This window comes from Aedes albopictus, chromosome 2, assembly GCF_035046485.1.
Source record: "Aedes albopictus strain Foshan chromosome 2, AalbF5, whole genome shotgun sequence".
In the NCBI taxonomy this organism is placed as follows: Eukaryota; Metazoa; Arthropoda; class Insecta; order Diptera; family Culicidae; genus Aedes; species Aedes albopictus.
In genome coordinates, this window is record NC_085137.1 from 150,217,224 (window position 1) to 150,237,151 (window position 19,928).

Sequence of the window (19,928 nt, forward strand, 5' to 3'; positions counted from 1 at the left end):
AAATAAAAATTATATATTTTCAACTACGGTTAATAAAAACGTCAAAAATTGAGTAAATATGTACTCTTGAACCATATATTGTGGTTCAAAACAAGAAACTCGATAGGACTTTAGGAGCCTATTATCAAAAGTCGGTTCCCGGTAATTGCTCAGTTCACCTCAGTAAAACCTATTCGCGGATATAAAAGTTGGCGACGAGAAAAGTGAACGTAAAATAGTGCGCGTGTGAAAACGAAACAAAAATCGCGAATTTCGCTGGTGTGAACTCTAGCCGGACAGTGGTTGTGTTTTCCCCCTTGGTGAAAGTGGGCTGTGTGAGAACAAACCAGCGGCGGCGAATTCACCGTAGTGCCGACAACAGCCGATTGCATCAGCCAGTCTCACTCTGGGACCGTATCAGCAGCAGCAGATTTCGTGATACGAACAAAACGCCGAATCTCCTGCATTTTTCGGACCGCTGGCGGTAGCAGATTACAGCAAGCGGATAAAGTGTTCGTTGGTCACATTGTGTCGACGCTGCAGCGGTGGATTAGCCATCCAGAGAAGGCTGCGAATTGCCGGTCGACGACGCTACGGATTTCGTTGGTGGCGGTAGGCATTATTTGTAACCCGCGAAGGGCGTTTCGCAGAAGCGGTAGAGGTAAGCGCTCATTAGTCTTTTTGCAACGCCATTGTGTGGCATTAAAAGCAAATCAGTGATTGTTTTCATTGAAACAAAAAGTGAAGAGGAAAAGACGATACACGGAGAGAATCGGTTGTGATTTTTTAGCATAAATTGCACCGTAACGCTATTTTGTTTTTAGTGAATTTTGGTGATTCTACGGAATGAGAAGTGTTTTAAATCATATTAAATGAGATTTTTCTTTATATTTAACGAAGGTGTAGAAGTCCATCGGTACGGCTCGGCATTTTTGCAGCTGTTAGGCCGTTTCGTAGTGTGAAGACTCGTTCCGTCTGGAAGTTGATTGTTGCTGACTGGCCGTGACGTTTGCGGTGACGATTTCGTTGATCAAAGCCCGGACTACCGGACGATTTTCCTTCCTCTTGCTGGAGTGTGCGTCCGTCGTGACCTTTCTGGTGAAGTTGCCAGGTACCGGAAATAGGTCGAATCGCCTTTGGTAAGTCGTTTTATTTTCTTCCTCTTATTTTATCAATGCTTAAGAATTGTTTCTATTGTGTGCACAAGTGTTAATTTTAACAGTGAATTGTATTGTTCATGAAAAAGTGCTTTGTGTGTTCATATTGAACAATAAGCCGTAAACGGCTGTGGTAAACCCAGGGCCGGATCTAAGGGGGGGCCGGGGGGGCCCGGGCCCCGGGCCCCCACATTTTAGGGGCCCCCACATAAACCTTTTTTGGTTGCTAACAGTAACTTTATTTTTCATATTGCTCAAGAACTGTTCGAAAATAAGGAAAAACATTATTGGTCATCTCTCCGAGGGGCCTCCACATCCGCTCGGGCCCCGGGCCCCCACAATCCTTAATCCGGGCCTGGGTAAACCGCATAATTGGCGGATGTGCCATTTGCAATATTGAATAATTTTAAAGATTTTTTTTAAACCGATTATAGTTTCGTGCTACACAATTTTGCTTTAATATTCTGCTTTTATTTGGTTTTAAGTTAAATATCTGCTTTTACTGAAACTTTTTTCATTGGTTTTAAAATTTATAGAAACGATGTCTCACGTTGCGCCAAATATTGATCCGTACCGCAAAGGACAATCGTTTGCGTCATGGTTCAAGCGCCTAGGATACCATTTTCGCGTGAATAAAGTAGAAGAAGCGGACAGAAAGGATCAAATGTTCTTATTAGGAGGAGATTTTCTATTCGAGGTAGCTCAGAGCTTGTATCTTAGTGATGAGTTACTTGATGCAGCACCTTTTGATGAATTGATCGAAAAGCTGAAGCAAAAGCTGGACAAAACGGATTCCGCGTTAATCCAACGTTACAAATTTGGCTCCAGGGTTCAACAACCTGGTGAGACAGCCAGTGATTTTGTTTTCTCGCTGAAACTCCAAGCGGAATACTGCAATTTTAAGAACGACAAGCAGGACCGCATAGTAGATCGCATTTTGATTGGTTTGTCGGATGACAATTTAAAACAGAAATTATTGGCTGAGGATAGCGAAAAACTTAACTTGGTTCAGGTTGAGAAGATGGTGACAACATGGGAAATGGCTACTTCCAATGCGAGAGCATTGACACAGGACGGTTCCTTAGGGCAAATTGCTTCCATTGTTGGTGGGCGAGGAGCTCTCTTGCAGCGTGTAAAACAGTTAGCTCAAAACCGAGGACCAGTCAAAAGTCGGCTAGGTTTCAATCCTCCGTCCGTTTCTCCTGTACGAGGTAGTCAGCCTAGCGCAAATTCCTATGGCTACAACGACCGTAGAAACCATACTTCACAATCCAGACAGTCCAGGCAAGTGCGATTCCAAGAACATCGGAACAGATACCAGGGTGCAAGCAATCAGCGAGCGGATAGCAGAACCGGTAGGCAGCTGGTCTTCGATCAAAGGGTGTGCAGCTATTGTGGGGTAGTTGGACACGTCCGAAGGAAGTGTTTCAAGTTGAAACAGTATAAGAAAGACCCGATCAACAACGTGAATATGGAGGAGCCTGAGACAAGTACCTTGTCCAGTATGATGAATCGTATTTCCTGGGACGAAAAGAGTGATGATTCCGATAAAGGTGAATTACAATGCATGCATGTTTTGTCTGTTAACAATATAAGTCATCCATGTTTACTAGAACTAACAATTCAAGGAATCAATTTGCAAATGGAGATTGATAGTGGCTCCGCTGTTTCTGTGATTGGGAAGAAGTTATATTTGGCTAAATTTGATGTTCCCATTGAGAAAAGTTTAAATAATTTAATAGTGGTAAACGGTTCCAGATTGAAAATTGCTGGGGAAGTTGTTGTTTCGGTTGAGTTTCGGAATATAAAGGCAAAATTGAAACTTATAGTTTTGGATTGTGATCATGACTTTGTTCCTTTATTAGGGAGAACCTGGTTAGATGTTTTCTTTCCAGATTGGCGATGTTATTTTGACAGACAAGTAATGGTTAACAGTTTAATTGACAGCAAGAACAAAGACGTGATGAATTATGTTAGGAACAAATTTTCTGATGTTTTCATAAAAGATTTCTCAACTCCCATTAAAGGTTATGAAGCCGAGTTGGTTTTAAAAACAGACAAACCGATTTTTAAGAAATTTTATGACGTTCCCTACAGATTGAGGGATAAAGTTTTAGAATACTTAGATAGGTTAGAAAAACAGAATGTTATAACTCCTATACAAACAAGTGAATGGGCATCTCCTGTTATAGTTGTTAGGAAAAAGAATGACGATATTCGTTTAGTCATTGACTGTAAAGTATCAGTAAACAAACTCATCATTCCTAATACATACCCTTTACCTGTTGCTCAGGACCTTTTTGCTGGTTTGGCAGGATATACTGTTTTCTGTGCTCTCGATTTAGAGGGAGCATATACACAGTTGTCATTAACAAAACGTTCTAGAAAATTCATGGTAATTAACACCATAAAAGGTCTTTTTACTTACAATAGACTGCCACAAGGGGCTTCCTCTAGTGCAGCTATTTTTCAACAGATAATGGAACAGGTTTTGCAAGGAATTGATGGGGTTTTTGTCTATTTGGATGATGTTCTCATAGCTGGAGTTAATTTTGAAGACTGTCAACGAAAACTTCTTATTGTTTTGGATAGATTGTCCAAAGCAAATATAAAGGTTAATTGGGAAAAATGTAAATTCTTCGTGAACAGCTTAGAATACTTGGGTCATAAAATTAGCGAAAAAGGGTTGTCGCCGTGTGCTAGTAAGATAGACACGATTAAAAATGCTAAAACGCCTAAAAATGTTACTGAGTTGAAGTCATTTTTAGGTTTAGTAAATTATTACAACAGATTCATTCCTGGATTGTCTTCCAAGTTATATTGCTTGTATAACTTGTTGAAGAAGGATGTTAAATTTGTATGGAATGATGAATGCGACAAGGCTTTTAAAAACTCAAAGTACTTACTTCTTGAAACTGATTTTCTCGAATTTTATGATCCCAGGAAACCAATTGTTGTAGTCTCTGATGCTTCTGGCTATGGGCTTGGTGGAGTTATTGCACATTCTGTTGACGGAGTAGAGAAACCCATTTGTTTTACTTCCTTTTCACTAAATTCTGCCCAGAAGAAATACCCAATTCTTCACTTGGAAGCGCTGGCACTTGTATGCACAATCAAAAAGTTCCATAAGTATCTGTATGGACAAAAGTTTACGGTATTCACTGACCACAAACCACTAGTTGGAATATTTGGGAAAGAAGGTAAAAATGCAATGCTTGTGACAAGACTTCAGCGTTATATACTTGAGTTGTCGATATATGATTTCGAAATCCAGTACAGGCCGTCTGCAAAAATGGGTAATGCGGATTTTTGTTCGCGATTCCCATTAGAGCAGTCGGTTCCAAAAGAGCTTGATTTAGATTGCATCAAAAGCATTAACTTCAGCAAAATTTGTCCAGTTGATTTCACTGTTATTGCTAAGCATACGAAAACTGACGCATTTTTACAAAAGATATTGACTTTCTTGAACCATGGTTGGCCAGAACGAATCGAAAAACAATTCATGAATATTTTTGCTAATCAACATGAATTGGAAGTGGTAGACGACTGTTTACTATACCAGGATAGAGTAATAATACCACAGCAATTGCAGCATGAAATTTTGAAATTGTTGCATGCCAACCATGGTGGAATCGTAAAAATGAAGCAACTGGCAAGACGCTCGGTGTATTGGAACGGTATAAATGCTGATATAGAAAAGTTTGTTAGTGCATGTGATACTTGTGCTAGTATGGCAGTGTACCCAAAGCCGAAAATAGACACCAAATGGATTCCTTCCACAAGACCATTTGGTAGAGTACACATAGATTTTTTCTACTTTAAGCATCACGTATTTTTGTTAATCGTTGATAGTTTTTCAAAATGGGTGGAAGTTGAGTGGATGAAAAATGGAACTACATGTAAACAAGTTGTGAAAGTACTGTTAGCATATTTTGCTAGATTTGGGTTTCCAGATACCTTAGTGTCTGATAACGGTCCTCCATTTAATTCTCATGATTTTAAAAACTTTCTTGAGAGGCAAGGAATACGGGTCCTAAACAGTCCTCCATACAACCCTGCTAGTAATGGCCAGGCGGAGAGACTAGTTCGTACGGTAAAAGATGTATTGAAAAAGTTTCTTCTTGACCCAGGACTCTTAAGCATAGAATTGGAGGATCTTATTAGCCTGTTTTTAATAAATTTTAGAAATAATGTGACGATGGATGGTAGCTTTCCTTCCGAAAAAGTTTTAAGTTATACTCCTAAATTGTTAATCGATTTGATTAATCCTAAGCGACAAACTAATAAACAAGTACCATTAACAAATCATACGCGTAATGATGAACTAACCACTGGATCACATAATGATATTGGAAAAGAACCTACTAAAGATCCTTTGGATAGTCTGATGGCGGGTGATGCGTTATGGTACAAGAATAGCAATCCTCATCATCAGGCTAAATGGTTGAAGGCGTATTTTGTAAAACGTTTCTGTAAAAATATTTTACAGATTACGATTGGAAGCGGTATAATCACCACGGCGCACCGAACTCAAGTTAAGCTCATAGACGATGCGAACGGCCGTGCGCGAAGAAGGATGGTGGTGCATGTCGATCGCACTGTCGATAACCCTGGTCCATCACTGCCATCATCACGTTTACCATCAACATCAACACCACGAGAAACGAGTCACGAGGAAGAGCCGAGCGAGGAGCCTTTCCGGGGTTTCCCGGAGTGCGAATTGCGCGGTGTCGAATCTCAAGTTGTTAAGCCGAATCGAAAGCGGAAGTCTGATGCCAACCTGGTGCTCGATGGCCTGCCGAGGCGGTCGAAGAGAACAAGAAGAACTAATCATAAAAGTGAATTCGAATATTTTTAATGTTAAATGATCAAATGAACTGTTTGTTAAAATTATCGATAAAATGAATTTTTGTAAAATAATAGATAAGCTATTAGCTCGAAAAAAGGAAGGACTAATATGTACTTCATATGTGCTAAAAACAAATATGTGTGTATGCTATAAAAAAGAATTCTGGAGCTCGATTTGAATAGGTCGTATGTGCTTTCGTCGATATAAAACTCAGTCAGTTGGATTCGCTTATTATTGCGGAAACGGTTTAAAGTTAACAAAATTGATACATACAACTGATTCCTTACAAAACAGGCTTTCGTTTCCATTATCAAAAGCCACCAAAATATCATCCATATTGCTACAATAACTAAAATGAACTGATCGAAATTTATACCGACGAAAGCACATACGACCTATTCTAATCGAGCTTCAGAATTATAGTAAACGGTCTGCTACCTAGACCACTTAAATAAACATGAGCCGGCGGCTGTCGGTCTCTTTCAACTCGAACTGCTTTGCGACTTAGACGTCTTTCATCAACAGCTCCGAAATCTACCATCGTGTGGTTTAATTATCAAAAGTCGGTTCCCGGTAATTGCTCAGTTCACCTCAGTAAAACCTATTCGCGGATATAAAAATGTTATTAGTAGTTGTCAAAATACGGGTAACCCGAAAACCCAGATTTGTTGAATCAGGGTAAAGATCTGGGTAATCGACACTTTGTCACTTTGCGGCATGAAGGCATGGCGGCGGTCAAGGAGTACGCTGCAAATTGAGAATGTTTTCGACGTTTTCACGAAAAATATGCTAATAAATGACGGGAAATAGTGATGTTATTGTTTTCCTGCATCAGGTAAGTCAGCAGTACATGGAAATTGGGAGCTTTTTATTTTAAATCAAAATTGGAAATAAATTAACAAAATCATGGCCCCGGAGGAGCTGGGTACCGTTTACCCAGATTTTGCCACCAACATCGGTAACCCAGATTTGAGTAAAGGTGCCTTTACTCAGATTAGAGTAACTGCAGTTTTGCTCAATCTGGGTCGCTTTGACACCAATCTGGGTAACTGGGGGTTAGCGTGTAGATTGAGTTTATATACGGGCGAAAGTGACATGAGCGCGAGGTTTTGGCCAGAGAAAATAGGTATTGTCCGTGCAGTTGAAAATCGGAATTTTTGACACGCGAAAATCGATTTTTCTCCTAAACCGTGTGTCGGACGTACGTCGGGCACAGTGCGCTGGATAGAAGGCCAGGTCCGCTGTCCAGCGCACTATGTCCGACGTTAGGTTTCACGTATGGATTTTGAGAAAATTCGATTGTCGGGTGTGGGAAAACTTCGGGTTTCAACCGCGACGACAATATAGAGATGTACTGTTATGCCGTTTTTCTTTATTATCCAGTTCCAACCTGGGTTGGAACTGGATCAGATCACAGTTTCAACCCCAACCCGACTTCGGTTTGACGTTGTTTGTTTACACATTTTCCGCCAATCCAGTTCTAACCCAGGTTAAGTACGCACCTGAAAAGTACTGTGAAAAAGGATAGGACAAGAAACGGTCAAGTAAGAATTTCGTTGTCAAAATTTCTTGAGCGGTCCGCAGCTGAAAAGAAATAAAAATTGTGTAACGCTCGTAACACCTGCCGGGCAAATCAAATGGAGCTGTCACTTTTCCTTGCGGAAAAATGTTCCGTTCAATTATTCCTCAAGGAAAACTGACATTTCCTCCCATACTAATCAGTTGTCAAAATTCCTTTGGTAATTAGAGGGATTTTTTCTTGAGTGCTTTTCTTACCAGGTGCATACTAGGCTTTAAAGTCTAGTACGCACCTGGTAAGAAAAGCACTCCAGAAAAAATCCCTCTAATTACCAAAGGAATTTTGACATCTGATTAGTATGGGAAGAAATGTCACTTTTCCTTGAGGAATAATTGAACGGAATACTTTTCCGCAAGGAAAAGCGACAGCTCCATTTGATATGCCCGGCAGGCGTTACGAGCGTTACACAATTTTCATTTCTTTCCAGCTGCGGACCGCTCAAGAAATTTTAACTGTGAAATCATTTCTTGACCGTTCCTTGACCTATCTTTTTCCACAGTACTTATCAGGTGCGTACTACCACAGACGAATTTATACAGACGTAAGAGTGCGGTACAAACCACTAAAAATTTTCGGTACCATGTTTTCTTCTTCTTTGTTGGGCAGAAGTTTAACGAGGGGGCTAGTTATTACCATTTTTCGGTTGTTTTTTACGCATCGGTTTACCCCTCCTGACAAAATTTTGACAGTTTCGCCCGTTTCGCCTGTTTGGCTCCGCCGACTCCGTCACCACCGCCGCGGCAAAAGTTTGTTGTTGTTGTGCTCCCTTTTTAACTTTTCATAAGATTCGATTGCTGGAGTTTTTTTTTTGTATTATTGCTCTTGTTTTCGTAAGTATTTTATACTTATCATCATTACTTTTACTATTAATTGTTGTTTTTATAATTCAGGTAATGCTAGCGCACAAAAGCGCCAGGTTAAGCGGTTCTGGAGTGCCAATAGCTCGCGTATTCACAGCAGACGTCGCAGCGTGAGAAGTTCCAGCAGAAACCGTGCGGTATGCCACATCATCTCCACATCCCTGCCGTAGAATCGATCAAATCCTTGATCGTTGGTGCCCTCCCGGGTAACCGCAACACCTGACATTGTTGTGATGGGGTGTGAGCCACACCACAGCAAGAACATTCTGCTCTTCTCCAAGATAGCCAGGGAAGGCAAATTCTACGAGATCCGTGAGGATGCGGTCGCTGTGAGGCCTGGAGAGGCACTTCGGATATATCGACGGGAACTTCGAAAAGGCCGACGTTGGGGTGGAGGAAACGAGGAAGAACACGTTAAAAATTTCATAAATCACAGGTATGTCAATTGCCAAGCATGGTGAAGTTGATTTGATTTTGATTTCATTTAGGAAGCTTACGGAGATGCCTAGGCGACGGATCGTCTGTGCAAAAAGCGAAACGATTTTGCCGTGAGGAAAAACAGCAAAGCGGGTGAACCAGGTGAACCATGATGGATCAGCACATGGGGAAAGGGGAGCCTGGGATGGCATCTGGAGTGCTCTGCGATTACTTTCGACATTCAAGTGGTCCGACCTGCAGCTGAATACCACCAAGGAGTATGCTGCAGTTGAGAAGATGGAAAGCTGCACGTGAGCCTTGGAGAGGAATACAAAATAAGCAAATAAAGTAAGTACATTTAGTAACTACAAAAACAAAATTAATATACCCTCTTTGTATCCCAACAGATTCTTAAACAACTTGTCGAGCTTGGTCATGGTGGTTTGGACACGAAGGTGATCGGCCAGAAGTAGATCCCCAACAAGATCCAGCAACTTTCGCGTTTGTCATTTCAAGATTAGCCAGATGAATTCGCAGGCTGCCATCGGTAACGACGTGGTTGCCCAGGTGATCGGCGAGCTGTCCAACGATGGCGATGCACCGTATCACGTAAACCTTCGTGTTCGCCACCCAATCGCCGAAAAAGTATTACGCGTATGATGATATCTTCCTCTATCAGGACATTTACTGCGACGACGAGCTCAATAAGAATGATCGTTCTGCAGTCGGTGCAGACGAACGCTGTTGCTTCTAATTCTAATGGCGCAGCTCCGGATGTGGGACAGACGAACAACCTCGTAGCAGCTGTGCTGTACTATCCCGCGGAAGTTTTGGGTGCTGCTCCGACCAGAATCATCCCCAGCTACGGCCAACCCCAACAGGCTGAACAATCGTAGCAACTAGAGCAACAACAACTAAATGGAGTTCATGATTATCTGCTGGAAACCGTTCCGACTCAAACGACTCCTCAGCTCTCGGTTCCTCCGCAAAATCTGATCACCGTTATTCAGCAGGTTATAAACATCGCTACCGGTATGCCAACAAATGTTCCGGTCCTACATGTCACCTAGCAACAACAAGTGCCCAACCTCAGCAGTTAGCCCCTCAACAAACTGTTCAGCGGTCCCAGCAAATGCAACAACCCTCCACCATTACGCAACAGACTGTTTTCCAGCAATCCATACAACACCAATCGCTGAACAGGAACCTATTCCAAGCTCTTTGTCTGTGACGAACTGAACTGCCTCCATGAACGATCCTACTCCAGCGGAAGCTAGCGATTTTCATGAACGAAAGGCCTTAGCAGCGACCGCTATCTATCCGAAAACGTACGCCAACCTGGTCAAATCCGGAGGTTTTTGCGATAGTACCACACAGTTCAGCTTCGCTTTCGTTTCATCCTATCATCACCACCCAATCCCACCCCTAGTCGCAAGGATACAGCAACGTGACAGCCGGGCGTCCTTTCATGATGTCCCCTTCGCCGTCGTCTTCGCTGCAAAGCTCCAGTTCCAACAACGGCGGATCCATCAATACCGTATCTTCTACTGGTGGTGGGCTTGGTGGCAAGTACGATTGTTTCCAGCAGCAAAAATCATCACAGCAGCAGTATGAGTCAGGGACATATGCCACAGCGGATGCAAAACCAACAGCACCGATCCCGGACAATGGTGATCCAACCAGTGGGGGAAGACAGAGCTCACCCAATCCACAGCATAGCCGACCAGATGCTGCTATCAGATGCTATCAGATGAGCTACAACAGTGACGGCGAAGGTATGTAAGAATTATGCAGATTTTTTTTTATTGTACTCATTTGAAAATAATAATAGGGTCTAGGACCATTTGGACAGAGGAACCTATTTTGGACACTTGCAGCCATAACTCAGTCAATTTTCAACCGATTGACTTGATTTTTGGGACACGGTCAGATACGTACAAGGTACAGTATCTAGCCATGATCAAAAATTCAAGTCAATCGAATTGAAATTGAATGAGTTATAGTAGCAAGTGCCCAAAATAGGTCCCCCTACTCAAATGGTCCCAGACCCTAGATCGTTCAAACGAAACGAATAATAAAAAAAATACTATACCTAATTCCCTTGGGGGGAGTTAGTGTCGGACGAAACAGTAGTTTTGTTCGACACTGTATTCTTCCGGCCATCACATCTTGTAATTTTTATACTCCTGTATATTAATGATCGTGATGTGACACCTGGTGCTGAAAGGGCACTGATTATCTTACAATCCAATTTGCCCGGATTGTGTGTCTCAGAAGATTACTCCAAATAATATTCTGTCAAAGTATCACAAAAGAGTTTAATTGACAATTTGCATTATTGACGGTATGGAGTTAACCCCTGAGCTGTGGATACACGGCCAAGTTCCCCTAGCAAGGTGCCAAACTGGTCAGCTTGGATTTGGTTTATTGTTTATTGTCAAGCGTTGTAGTAAACTAATAATTAGAATAATAGTAGTGTAGTTAATCAATAATTAGAATAATAATTGAATAAATATACGTCTCAAATAATTTCCTTTTTATCAGACTCCATCCTGTCCAACGTGACCCTATCCGACTATAAATAATCACACTGTTGTCTATTCACACGCTTGATTTTGCCTTTCCTCCAGCATGAATTTAGGCACTGTCGCATGACCTAACACAGTGGACTATAAAAGTAGTGCTGGAGGAACTGACATGGCTCAGTACCTGTCTCTACTACATTGGCGTAGCTGGCTTTTTCTTTTTCTCTCTCACTCTCCTAAGCGGACGAGAGGGGGAGAGGGATGAAAGAGGAGGCACAGACCCCCTCTTGCATCCCGCTCTTTCTCGTGTTTGTTTGGGAGGTTGGGTGAGAGAAAGGAGGAGGCTAGCAAAAATATTTGCTGTATTCTAATTGCACATATGTATAAATAGATATTTGATTTTATACGTGGTAACATGTTTTATTAACACTTAATTGTGTTTTTAGTTTCGAAGCCAACGCGTGATCAACAAGACGCATTGTTGACGTCAATGCGTCTCGACTCGACAATTTGTACGATTACTTCTTTTACTAACTGAACAGATAATTTTATGTTAGTATTGTTAGTATTTATATTAAGAGCGAGAGAGTATGACATGTTTTGTACAGCTAGGATTGATAGGACAATTTGATGATATTGCGGTGCATTACCAGGATCTGGGAGCAAAACGTGTTTGATGTAATAGTTCATCAGTTTTGAAGTTAGTGCATTATCAGTTGAAGTAAGTGAGTCGGTCAACAAAAAATGGCGCATAAGCATATTGATCAGCAATTCCCAACATAATGAAAATAACATTTTGACATAACACTTGAATAAAGTAGAGACTACAATAATTCGTTTGACAAGACAAATCGCAAAGCACTAAAGCAACCTAAGTTTGGAAACTACGGCAAGTAACTGACAAATTGTCGAGAACTTAGTCAGTTAGGTCACCTTACTACAAAAACAAGACCTGACAAGACCCTGCTACAAAATCAAATCTTCACGTTTTCTACCGTATCCTTCCGGGTCAATTTACAGCAGTATCTTCTTGGATGCCACCTCATCCGTGCACGTCTGATAAATTGCTTCAGAAGGATTACGTTCTTTTCTATCCAAGGCCTAGTTTAACGTTTTCTCTGAAGCAACGCCTTCTTGGTGGTTCCGGAGAGACGAAGGGTTTGGTGATGTTGTTTAGTGGGTCGAAAGAGTAGTCCTGGCTTCTGTAGTGTATGCACCTCACATACACTACTTTTTTTTATTTTTTGTAGAAGACGGTCCTTAACCCCACACTTCTGTCCGGGTGTCCGTTGAGAAGATCCGCCCATGGTTCAAAGGAAAAAAGACTAGTTTATCCTCGAGTTTATCACACAGTTTTCAATTATAGAAGACGTCATGTTTATCCGTTAATTAATTTTTAAACCCGTTCTAGGTACTTCCGTCGACCATCGTTTGCCAGCAGCCCTATATGGAGGATCCTTGCCGATTCGATGTCAATGCCTTGTGATAGTAAATACACATATCTTAATAAAAATACTTAGGTGGGTGGGGCGTTTCTGTGGTCTCTATAATCCATCCGAAAAGTCTCCAGGATTCTGAACAAGACAACCTATACATCTAAGGGTTCTACAATAGTGATCTGAATTTGTTGCTAATAAGTGTCACCATTTTCTCTCAGAATGCGACGCAGAATGCTTGAAACTTATGGAGTTCCTCCAGTGGTCCTTGAAACAGTCTTCCACTAATTTTTATTTGACTCAGAAGGTTCACCACTTCCTCCCAAATTGCATGGTGATGCAAGACATCATGCTCCACTCAAAGAAGCTGTGTTCTAGCTAGGTTCACCACGTCCTCCTAAAATGCATGGTGATGCAAGTCATCATGCTCCACTTAAAGAAGCTTTGTTCTAATTTGGTTCACCAAGTCCTCCTAAAATGCATGGTGATGCAAGTCATCATGCTCCACTCAAAGAAGCTTTGTTCTAATTTGGTTCACCAAGTCCTCCCAAAATGCATGGTGATGCAAGTCATCATGCTCCACTTAAAGAAGCTTTGTTCAGGCTAGGTTCACCAAGTCCTCCTAAAATGCATGGTGATGCAAGTCATCATGCTCCACTCAAAGAAGCTTTGTTTTAATTTGGTTCACCAAGTCCTCCAAAAATGCATGGTGATGCAAGTCATCATGCTTCACTCAAAGAAGCTTTGTTCTAATTTGGTTCACCAAGTCCTCCTAAAATGCATGGTGATGCAAGTCATCATGCTCCACTCAAAGAAGCTTTGTTCTAATTTGGTTCACCAAGTCCTCCTAAAATGCATGGTGATGCAAGTCATCAGGCTCCACTCAAAGAAGCTTTGTTCAGGCTAAGTTCACCAAGTCCTCTAAAAATGCATGGTGATGCAAGTCATCATGCTCCACTCAAAGCAGCTTTGTTCTAATTTGGTTCACCAAGTCCTCCTAAAATGCATGGTGATGCAAGTCATCAGGCTCCACTCAAAGAAGCTTTGTTCAGGCTAGGTTCACCAAGTCCTCCTAAAATGCATGGTGATGCAAGTCATCATGCTCCACTCAAAGCAGCTTTGTTCTAATTTGGTTCACCAAGTCCTCCTAAAATGCATGGTGATGCAAGTCATCAGGCTCCACTCAAAGAAGCTTTGTTCAGGCTAGGTTCACCAAGTCCTCCTAAAATGCATGGTGATGCAAGTCATCATGCTCCACTCAAAGCAGCTTTGTTCTAATTTGGTTCACCAAGTCCTCCTAAAATGCATGGTGATGCAAGTCATCAGGCTCCACTCAAAGAAGCTTTGTTCTAATTTGGTTCACCAAGTCCTCCTAAAATGCATGGTGATGCAAGCCATCATGCTTCACTCAAAGAAGCTTTGTTCAGGCTAGGTTCACCAAGTCCTCCTAAAATGCATGGTGATGCAAGTCATCAGGCTCCACTCAAAGAAGCTTTGTTCAGGCTAGGTTCACCAAGTCCTCCTAAAATGCATGGTGATGCAAGTCATCATGCTCCACTCAAAGCAGCTTTGTTCTAATTTGGTTCACCAAGTCCTCCAAAAATGCATGGTGATGCAAGTCATCATGCTTCACTCAAAGAAGCTTTGTTCTAATTTGGTTCACCAAGTCCTCCTAAAATGCATGGTGATGCAAGTCATCATGCTCCACTCAAAGAAGCTTTGTTCTAATTTGGTTCACCAAGTCCTCCTAAAATGCATGGTGATGCAAGCCATCATGCTTCACTCAAAGAAGCTTTGTTCTAATTTGGTTCACCAAGTCCTCCTAAAATGCATGGTGATGCAAGCCATCATGCTTCACTCAAAGAAGCTTTGTTCAGGCTAGGTTCACCAAGTCCTCCTAAAATGCATGGTGATGCAAGTCATCAGGCTCCACTCAAAGAAGCTTTGTTCAGGCTAGGTTCACCAAGTCCTCCTAAAATGCATGGTGATGCAAGTCATCATGCTCCACTCAAAGCAGCTTTGTTCTAATTTGGTTCACCAAGTCCTCCAAAAATGCATGGTGATGCAAGTCATCATGCTTCACTCAAAGAAGCTTTGTTCTAATTTGGTTCACCAAGTCCTCCTAAAATGCATGGTGATGCAAGTCATCATGCTCCACTCAAAGAAGCTTTGTTCTAATTTGGTTCACCAAGTCCTCCTAAAATGCATGGTGATGCAAGCCATCATGCTTCACTCAAAGAAGCTTTGTTCTAATTTGGTTCACCAAGTCCTCCTAAAATGCATGGTGATGCAAGCCATCATGCTTCACTCAAAGAAGCTTTGTTCAGGCTAGGTTCACCAAGTCCTCCTAAAATGCATGGTGATGCAAGTCATCAGGCTCCACTCAAAGAAGCTTTGTTCTAATTTGGTTCACCAAGTCCTCCTAAAATGCATGGTGATGCAAGCCATCATGCTTCACTCAAAGAAGCTTTGTTCAGGCTAGGTTCACCAAGTCCTCCAAAAATGCATGGTGATGCAAGTCATCATGCTTCACTCAAAGAAGCTTTGTTCTAATTTGGTTCACCAAGTCCTCCTAAAATGCATGGTGATGCAAGTCATCATGCTCCACTCAAAGAAGCTTTGTTCTAATTTGGTTCACCAAGTCCTCCTAAAATGCATGGTGATGCAAGTCATCAGGCTCCACTCAAAGAAGCTTTGTTCAGGCTAGGTTCACCAAGTCCTCCAAAAATGCATGGTGATGCAAGTCATCATGCTTCACTCAAAGCAGCTTTGTTCTAATTTGGTTCACCAAGTCCTCCTAAAATGCATGGTGATGCAAGTCATCAGGCTCCACTCAAAGAAGCTTTGTTCAGGCTAGGTTCACCAAGTCCTCCTAAAATGCATGGTGATGCAAGTCATCATGCTCCACTCAAAGCAGCTTTGTTCTAATTTGGTTCACCAAGTCCTCCTAAAATGCATGGTGATGCAAGTCATCAGGCTCCACTCAAAGAAGCTTTGTTCAGGCTAGGTTCACCAAGTCTTCCTAAAATGCATGGTGATGCAAGTCATCATGCCCCACTCAAAGCAGCTTTGTTCTAATTTGGTTCACCAAGTCCTCCAAAAATGCATGGTGATGCAAGTCATCATGCTTCACTCAAAGAAGCTTTGTTCTAATTTGGTTCACCAAGTCCTCCTAAAATGCATGGTGATGCAAGTCATCATGCTCCACTCAAAGAAGCTTTGTTCTAATTTGGTTCACCAAGTCCTCCTAAAATGCATGGTGATGCAAGTCATCAGGCTCCACTCAAAGAAGCTTTGTTCAGGCTAGGTTCACCAAGTCCTCTAAAAATGCATGGTGATGCAAGTCATCATGCTCCACTCAAAGCAGCTTTGTTCTAATTTGGTTCACCAAGTCATCAGGCTCCACTCAAAGAAGCTTTGTTCAGGCTAGGTTCACCAAGTCCTCCTAAAATGCATGGTGATGCAAGTCATCATGCTCCACTCAAAGCAGCTTTGTTCTAATTTGGTTCACCAAGTCCTCCTAAAATGCATGGTGATGCAAGTCATCAGGCTCCACTCAAAGAAGCTTTGTTCAGGCTAGGTTCACCAAGTCCTCCTAAAATGCATGGTGATACAAGTCATCAGGCTCCACTCAAAGAAGCTTTGTTCAGGCATGGTTCACCAAGTCTTCCTAAAATGCATGGTGATGCAAGTCATCATGCTCCACTCAAAGCAGCTTTGTTCTAAATTGGTTCACCAAGTCCTCCACTCCAGTCCTTGTTCTAATTTGGTTCACCAAGTCTACCTAAAATGCATGGTGATGCAAGTCATCAGGCTCCACTCAAAGAAGCTTTGTTCAGGCTAGGTTCACCAAGTCCTCCTAAAATGCATGGTGATGCAAGTCATCAGGCTCCACTCAAAGAAGCTTTGTTCAGGCATATGTTCACCAAGTCTTCCTAAAATGCATGGTGATGCAAGTCATCATGCTCCACTCAAAGCAGCTTTGTTCTAATTTGGTTCACCAAGTCCTTCTAAAATGCATGGTGATGCAAGTCATCAGGCTCCACTCAAAGAAGCTTTGTTCAGGCTAGGTTCACCAAGTCCTCCTAAAATGCATGGTGATGCAAGCCATCATGCTTCACTCAAAGAAGCTTTGTTCAGGCTAGGTTCACCAAGTCCTCCTAAAATGCATGGTGATGCAAGTCATCAGGCTCCACTCAAAGAAGCTTTGTTCAGGCTAGGTTCACCAAGTCCTCCTAAAATGCATGGTGATGCAAGTCATCATGCTCCACTCAAAGAAGCTTTGTTCTAATTTGGTTCACCAAGTCCTCCTAAAATGCATGGTGATGCAAGCCATCATGCTTCACTCAAAGAAGATTTGTTCAGGCTAGGTTCACCAAGTCCTCCTAAAATGCATGGTGATGCAAGTCATCAGGCTCCACTCAAAGAAGCTTTGTTCTAATTTGGTTCACCAAGTCCTCCTAAAATGCATGGTGATGCAAGCCATCATGCTTCACTCAAAGAAGCTTTGTTCAGGCTAGGTTCACCAAGTCCTCCAAAAATGCATGGTGATGCAAGTCATCATGCTTCACTCAAAGAAGCTTTGTTCTAATTTGGTTCACCAAGTCCTCCTAAAATGCATGGTGATGCAAGTCATCATGCTCCACTCAAAGAAGCTTTGTTCTAATTTGGTTCACCAAGTCCTCCTAAAATGCATGGTGATGCAAGCCATCATGCTTCACTCAAAGAAGATTTGTTCAGGCTAGGTTCACCAAGTCCTCCTAAAATGCATGGTGATGCAAGTCATCAGGCTCCACTCAAAGAAGCTTTGTTCTAATTTGGTTCACCAAGTCCTCCTAAAATGCATGGTGATGCAAGCCATCATGCTTCACTCAAAGAAGCTTTGTTCAGGCTAGGTTCACCAAGTCCTCCAAAAATGCATGGTGATGCAAGTCATCATGCTTCACTCAAAGAAGCTTTGTTCTAATTTGGTTCACCAAGTCCTCCTAAAATGCATGGTGATGCAAGTCATCATGCTCCACTCAAAGAAGCTTTGTTCTAATTTGGTTCACCAAGTCCTCCTAAAATGCATGGTGATGCAAGCCATCATGCTTCACTCAAAGAAGCTTTGTTCAGGCTAGGTTCACCAAGTCCTCCTAAAATGCATGTGTGCTCATTCTGCGAATGGAGTGACGTGAGAAAAATCGGAGTCGTATATCGAGGTGAGAAATCTCGACTCGAATGAAGTGACTCTCCATTTGATTTACACGGCGAGTCACTTCATTCGAGAGTGGATTCCTCATCTCGATATACGACTCCGACTTTTCTCACGTCACTCCATTCGCAGAATAAGCACAATGGTGATGCAAGTCATCAGGCTCTACTCAAAGAAGCTTTGTTCAGGCTAGGTTCACCAAGTCCTCCAAAAATGCATGGTGATGCAAGTCATCATGCTTCACTCAAAGAAGCTTTGTTCTAATTTGGTTCACCAAGTCCTCCTAAAATGCATGGTGATGCAGCACATTATGCTTCATTCGAAGAAACTTTGTTCTAATTAGGTTCGCCCAAATTGCATGCTGATGCAGGAATTGAGCTTTTAAAACAGTTTACTTCTGGAGGCTCGTAAGGTCCATAATGATTCGCTTTTAACCCTTTATAAATCAGTGGAAACTATATTTTACTTCCGGCCCTGCGAACCACCATGAGTGATCAGGATCAATAGTGAAGTAATATCTTTTGGCACATGTGCTCATACGAGAGGAATAGCGTGACGTGACGCAACTCAACTCACATATCGAAGTGATAAATCTTTTCCATTTGATTTAAACGAAGAGAGATTTTGCACCTCGACACAAATCGAGCTTTGTCATATCACTCCATTCGTAGTATGAGCAATCGGTTGAAATAATGCTCAATTTCATTTCAATAAATATTTCATATTGCTGCAACAATAAATTCTACGCTTGTTCACTTGCTTAGGGGAGGGTTCAAAAGATCATTAATTGAATACTACTCGAAGTAAGAGGGAGTAAGGAAAGTCATGAAAGAATACGGTGGATAGATACGCGAGCGAGCGATGAAAGAAATTGAAATTTATTAACAGAGGGCCATTCAGGCTTATTCTTTGTGACGTGTGAGGTGAGACGGACGGTTTCGTCTCACGTGGCGTGAGACGACTAATGTAAATCAAATCAAAACTTTTGTCACCTCATTCGACTCGTCTCACCCCACACGCCGCGCAGAATAAGTTGAGCAACACAATCACACTTGCGTATCTATCTACCGTATTTATTACGTTACGTTACTTACTCCTTCTTACTTCGAGTAGTATTTATATCAACGAAAGAAGCCAATTAAAGTTAACAATGAAAAAGTCATGCGATGATTAAACCTAGTAAAGTACAAGAGACTTTATTCCATGAGGGTCCATGATGACCCCTTATATTGGGTACAGAAGCCTTCATTTCAAGTCAAGTACCTAACAACATTTATAAATAATATATTGATACCCTACATACTGAAATTCAAGAACTGCGTAGTTTGTTTCCGAAACGACCTTACAGCAAGCTTCAATCTTCAACGGCGTATTTCTCAATACACTCATCGAAATCATTCCTGTAGATTATCCACGGTTCGTTGGACCCCTTGAATTGCTGCGCCGACTGGGTGCAGCCATGGTTTTGCTTCAGGACCACAGGGTTCTGCTACCGAATGCCTTCCCAAAATCCATCTGCTTCTCAGCTTCCTTTGAATTGGTCTACACACTCCGCACGAAGAGCGACGCTGAGGGAATGTAGAGCCGCTTATCTTCCACCCCGTCAAACGCTCCAAGTCGTTTTCGAGCATTTTGGTGTCGCTGTTTAGCTGTTAAGCTCATCGGAAGTAAAGTCTTGCAGTGGACCGGGTCCGGCCGAACAGCGGAAGCATTATGATGGACAAGCGATCGATTCATGACTTGGACTGCAGAGAATGTACCGTTCGTCGAGTTAAAAAAAGGTAACACACTTCCAGTCCAGACCACCCAGGAGCGTTGCATCGATGATGTGCAACGTATAGACGATTTTCTGCTTGTCACATTCATTGGCATGACGAACCAATTGTTTGGATTCCCGAACTTATTCAGCGGTCGCTTGTCACACATCACCGT

General features: G+C 42.1%; 2 protein-coding genes and 2 long non-coding RNA genes across 5 annotated transcripts in view; all 4 read left to right on the forward strand.

The window, feature by feature from the left end:
* Positions 1-19,928, forward strand: part of LOC109420978 (zinc finger protein 60-like) — a 70,533-nt gene that overhangs the window by 8,221 nt on the left and 42,384 nt on the right. The gene's annotated exons all lie outside the window — the stretch shown is intronic.
* On the forward strand, positions 129-6,141 carry LOC115270198 (uncharacterized). 2 transcript variants are annotated; one of them, XM_062850604.1, is made up of 3 exons: positions 129-1,118; positions 1,673-2,689; positions 5,626-6,141. In XM_062850604.1, the coding sequence occupies exons 2-3, from the start codon at positions 1,678-1,680 to the stop codon at positions 5,673-5,675; spliced, it is 1,062 nt and encodes a 353-aa protein (XP_062706588.1). In that variant the 5' UTR covers positions 129-1,118; positions 1,673-1,677; the 3' UTR covers positions 5,676-6,141. The 2 variants fall into 2 exon arrangements, 1 of the variants encoding a protein (XP_062706588.1); XR_009997517.1 differs by lacking the exon at positions 1,673-2,689.
* On the forward strand, positions 8,095-8,941 carry LOC109411611 (uncharacterized). The gene is made up of 3 exons (XR_002130468.4): positions 8,095-8,394; positions 8,455-8,860; positions 8,913-8,941. It is a non-coding gene; the product is annotated as an uncharacterized LOC109411611 (long non-coding RNA).
* On the forward strand, positions 8,945-13,283 carry LOC134287760 (uncharacterized). The gene is made up of 3 exons (XR_009997521.1): positions 8,945-9,189; positions 9,249-10,616; positions 12,778-13,283. It is a non-coding gene; the product is annotated as an uncharacterized LOC134287760 (long non-coding RNA).

What these genes read in the sequence shown, in the direction of transcription:
- LOC115270198 (XM_062850604.1), top strand. Translation starts at nt 1,678, where the DNA reads ATGTCTCACGTTGCGCCAAATATTGATCCGTACCGCAAAGGACAATCG. An exon ending in GAGTGATGATTCCGATAAAG is followed by an intron (nt 2,690 to 5,625) that starts GTGAATTACAAT and finishes AATATTTTACAG; the next exon opens with ATTACGATTGGAAGCGGTAT.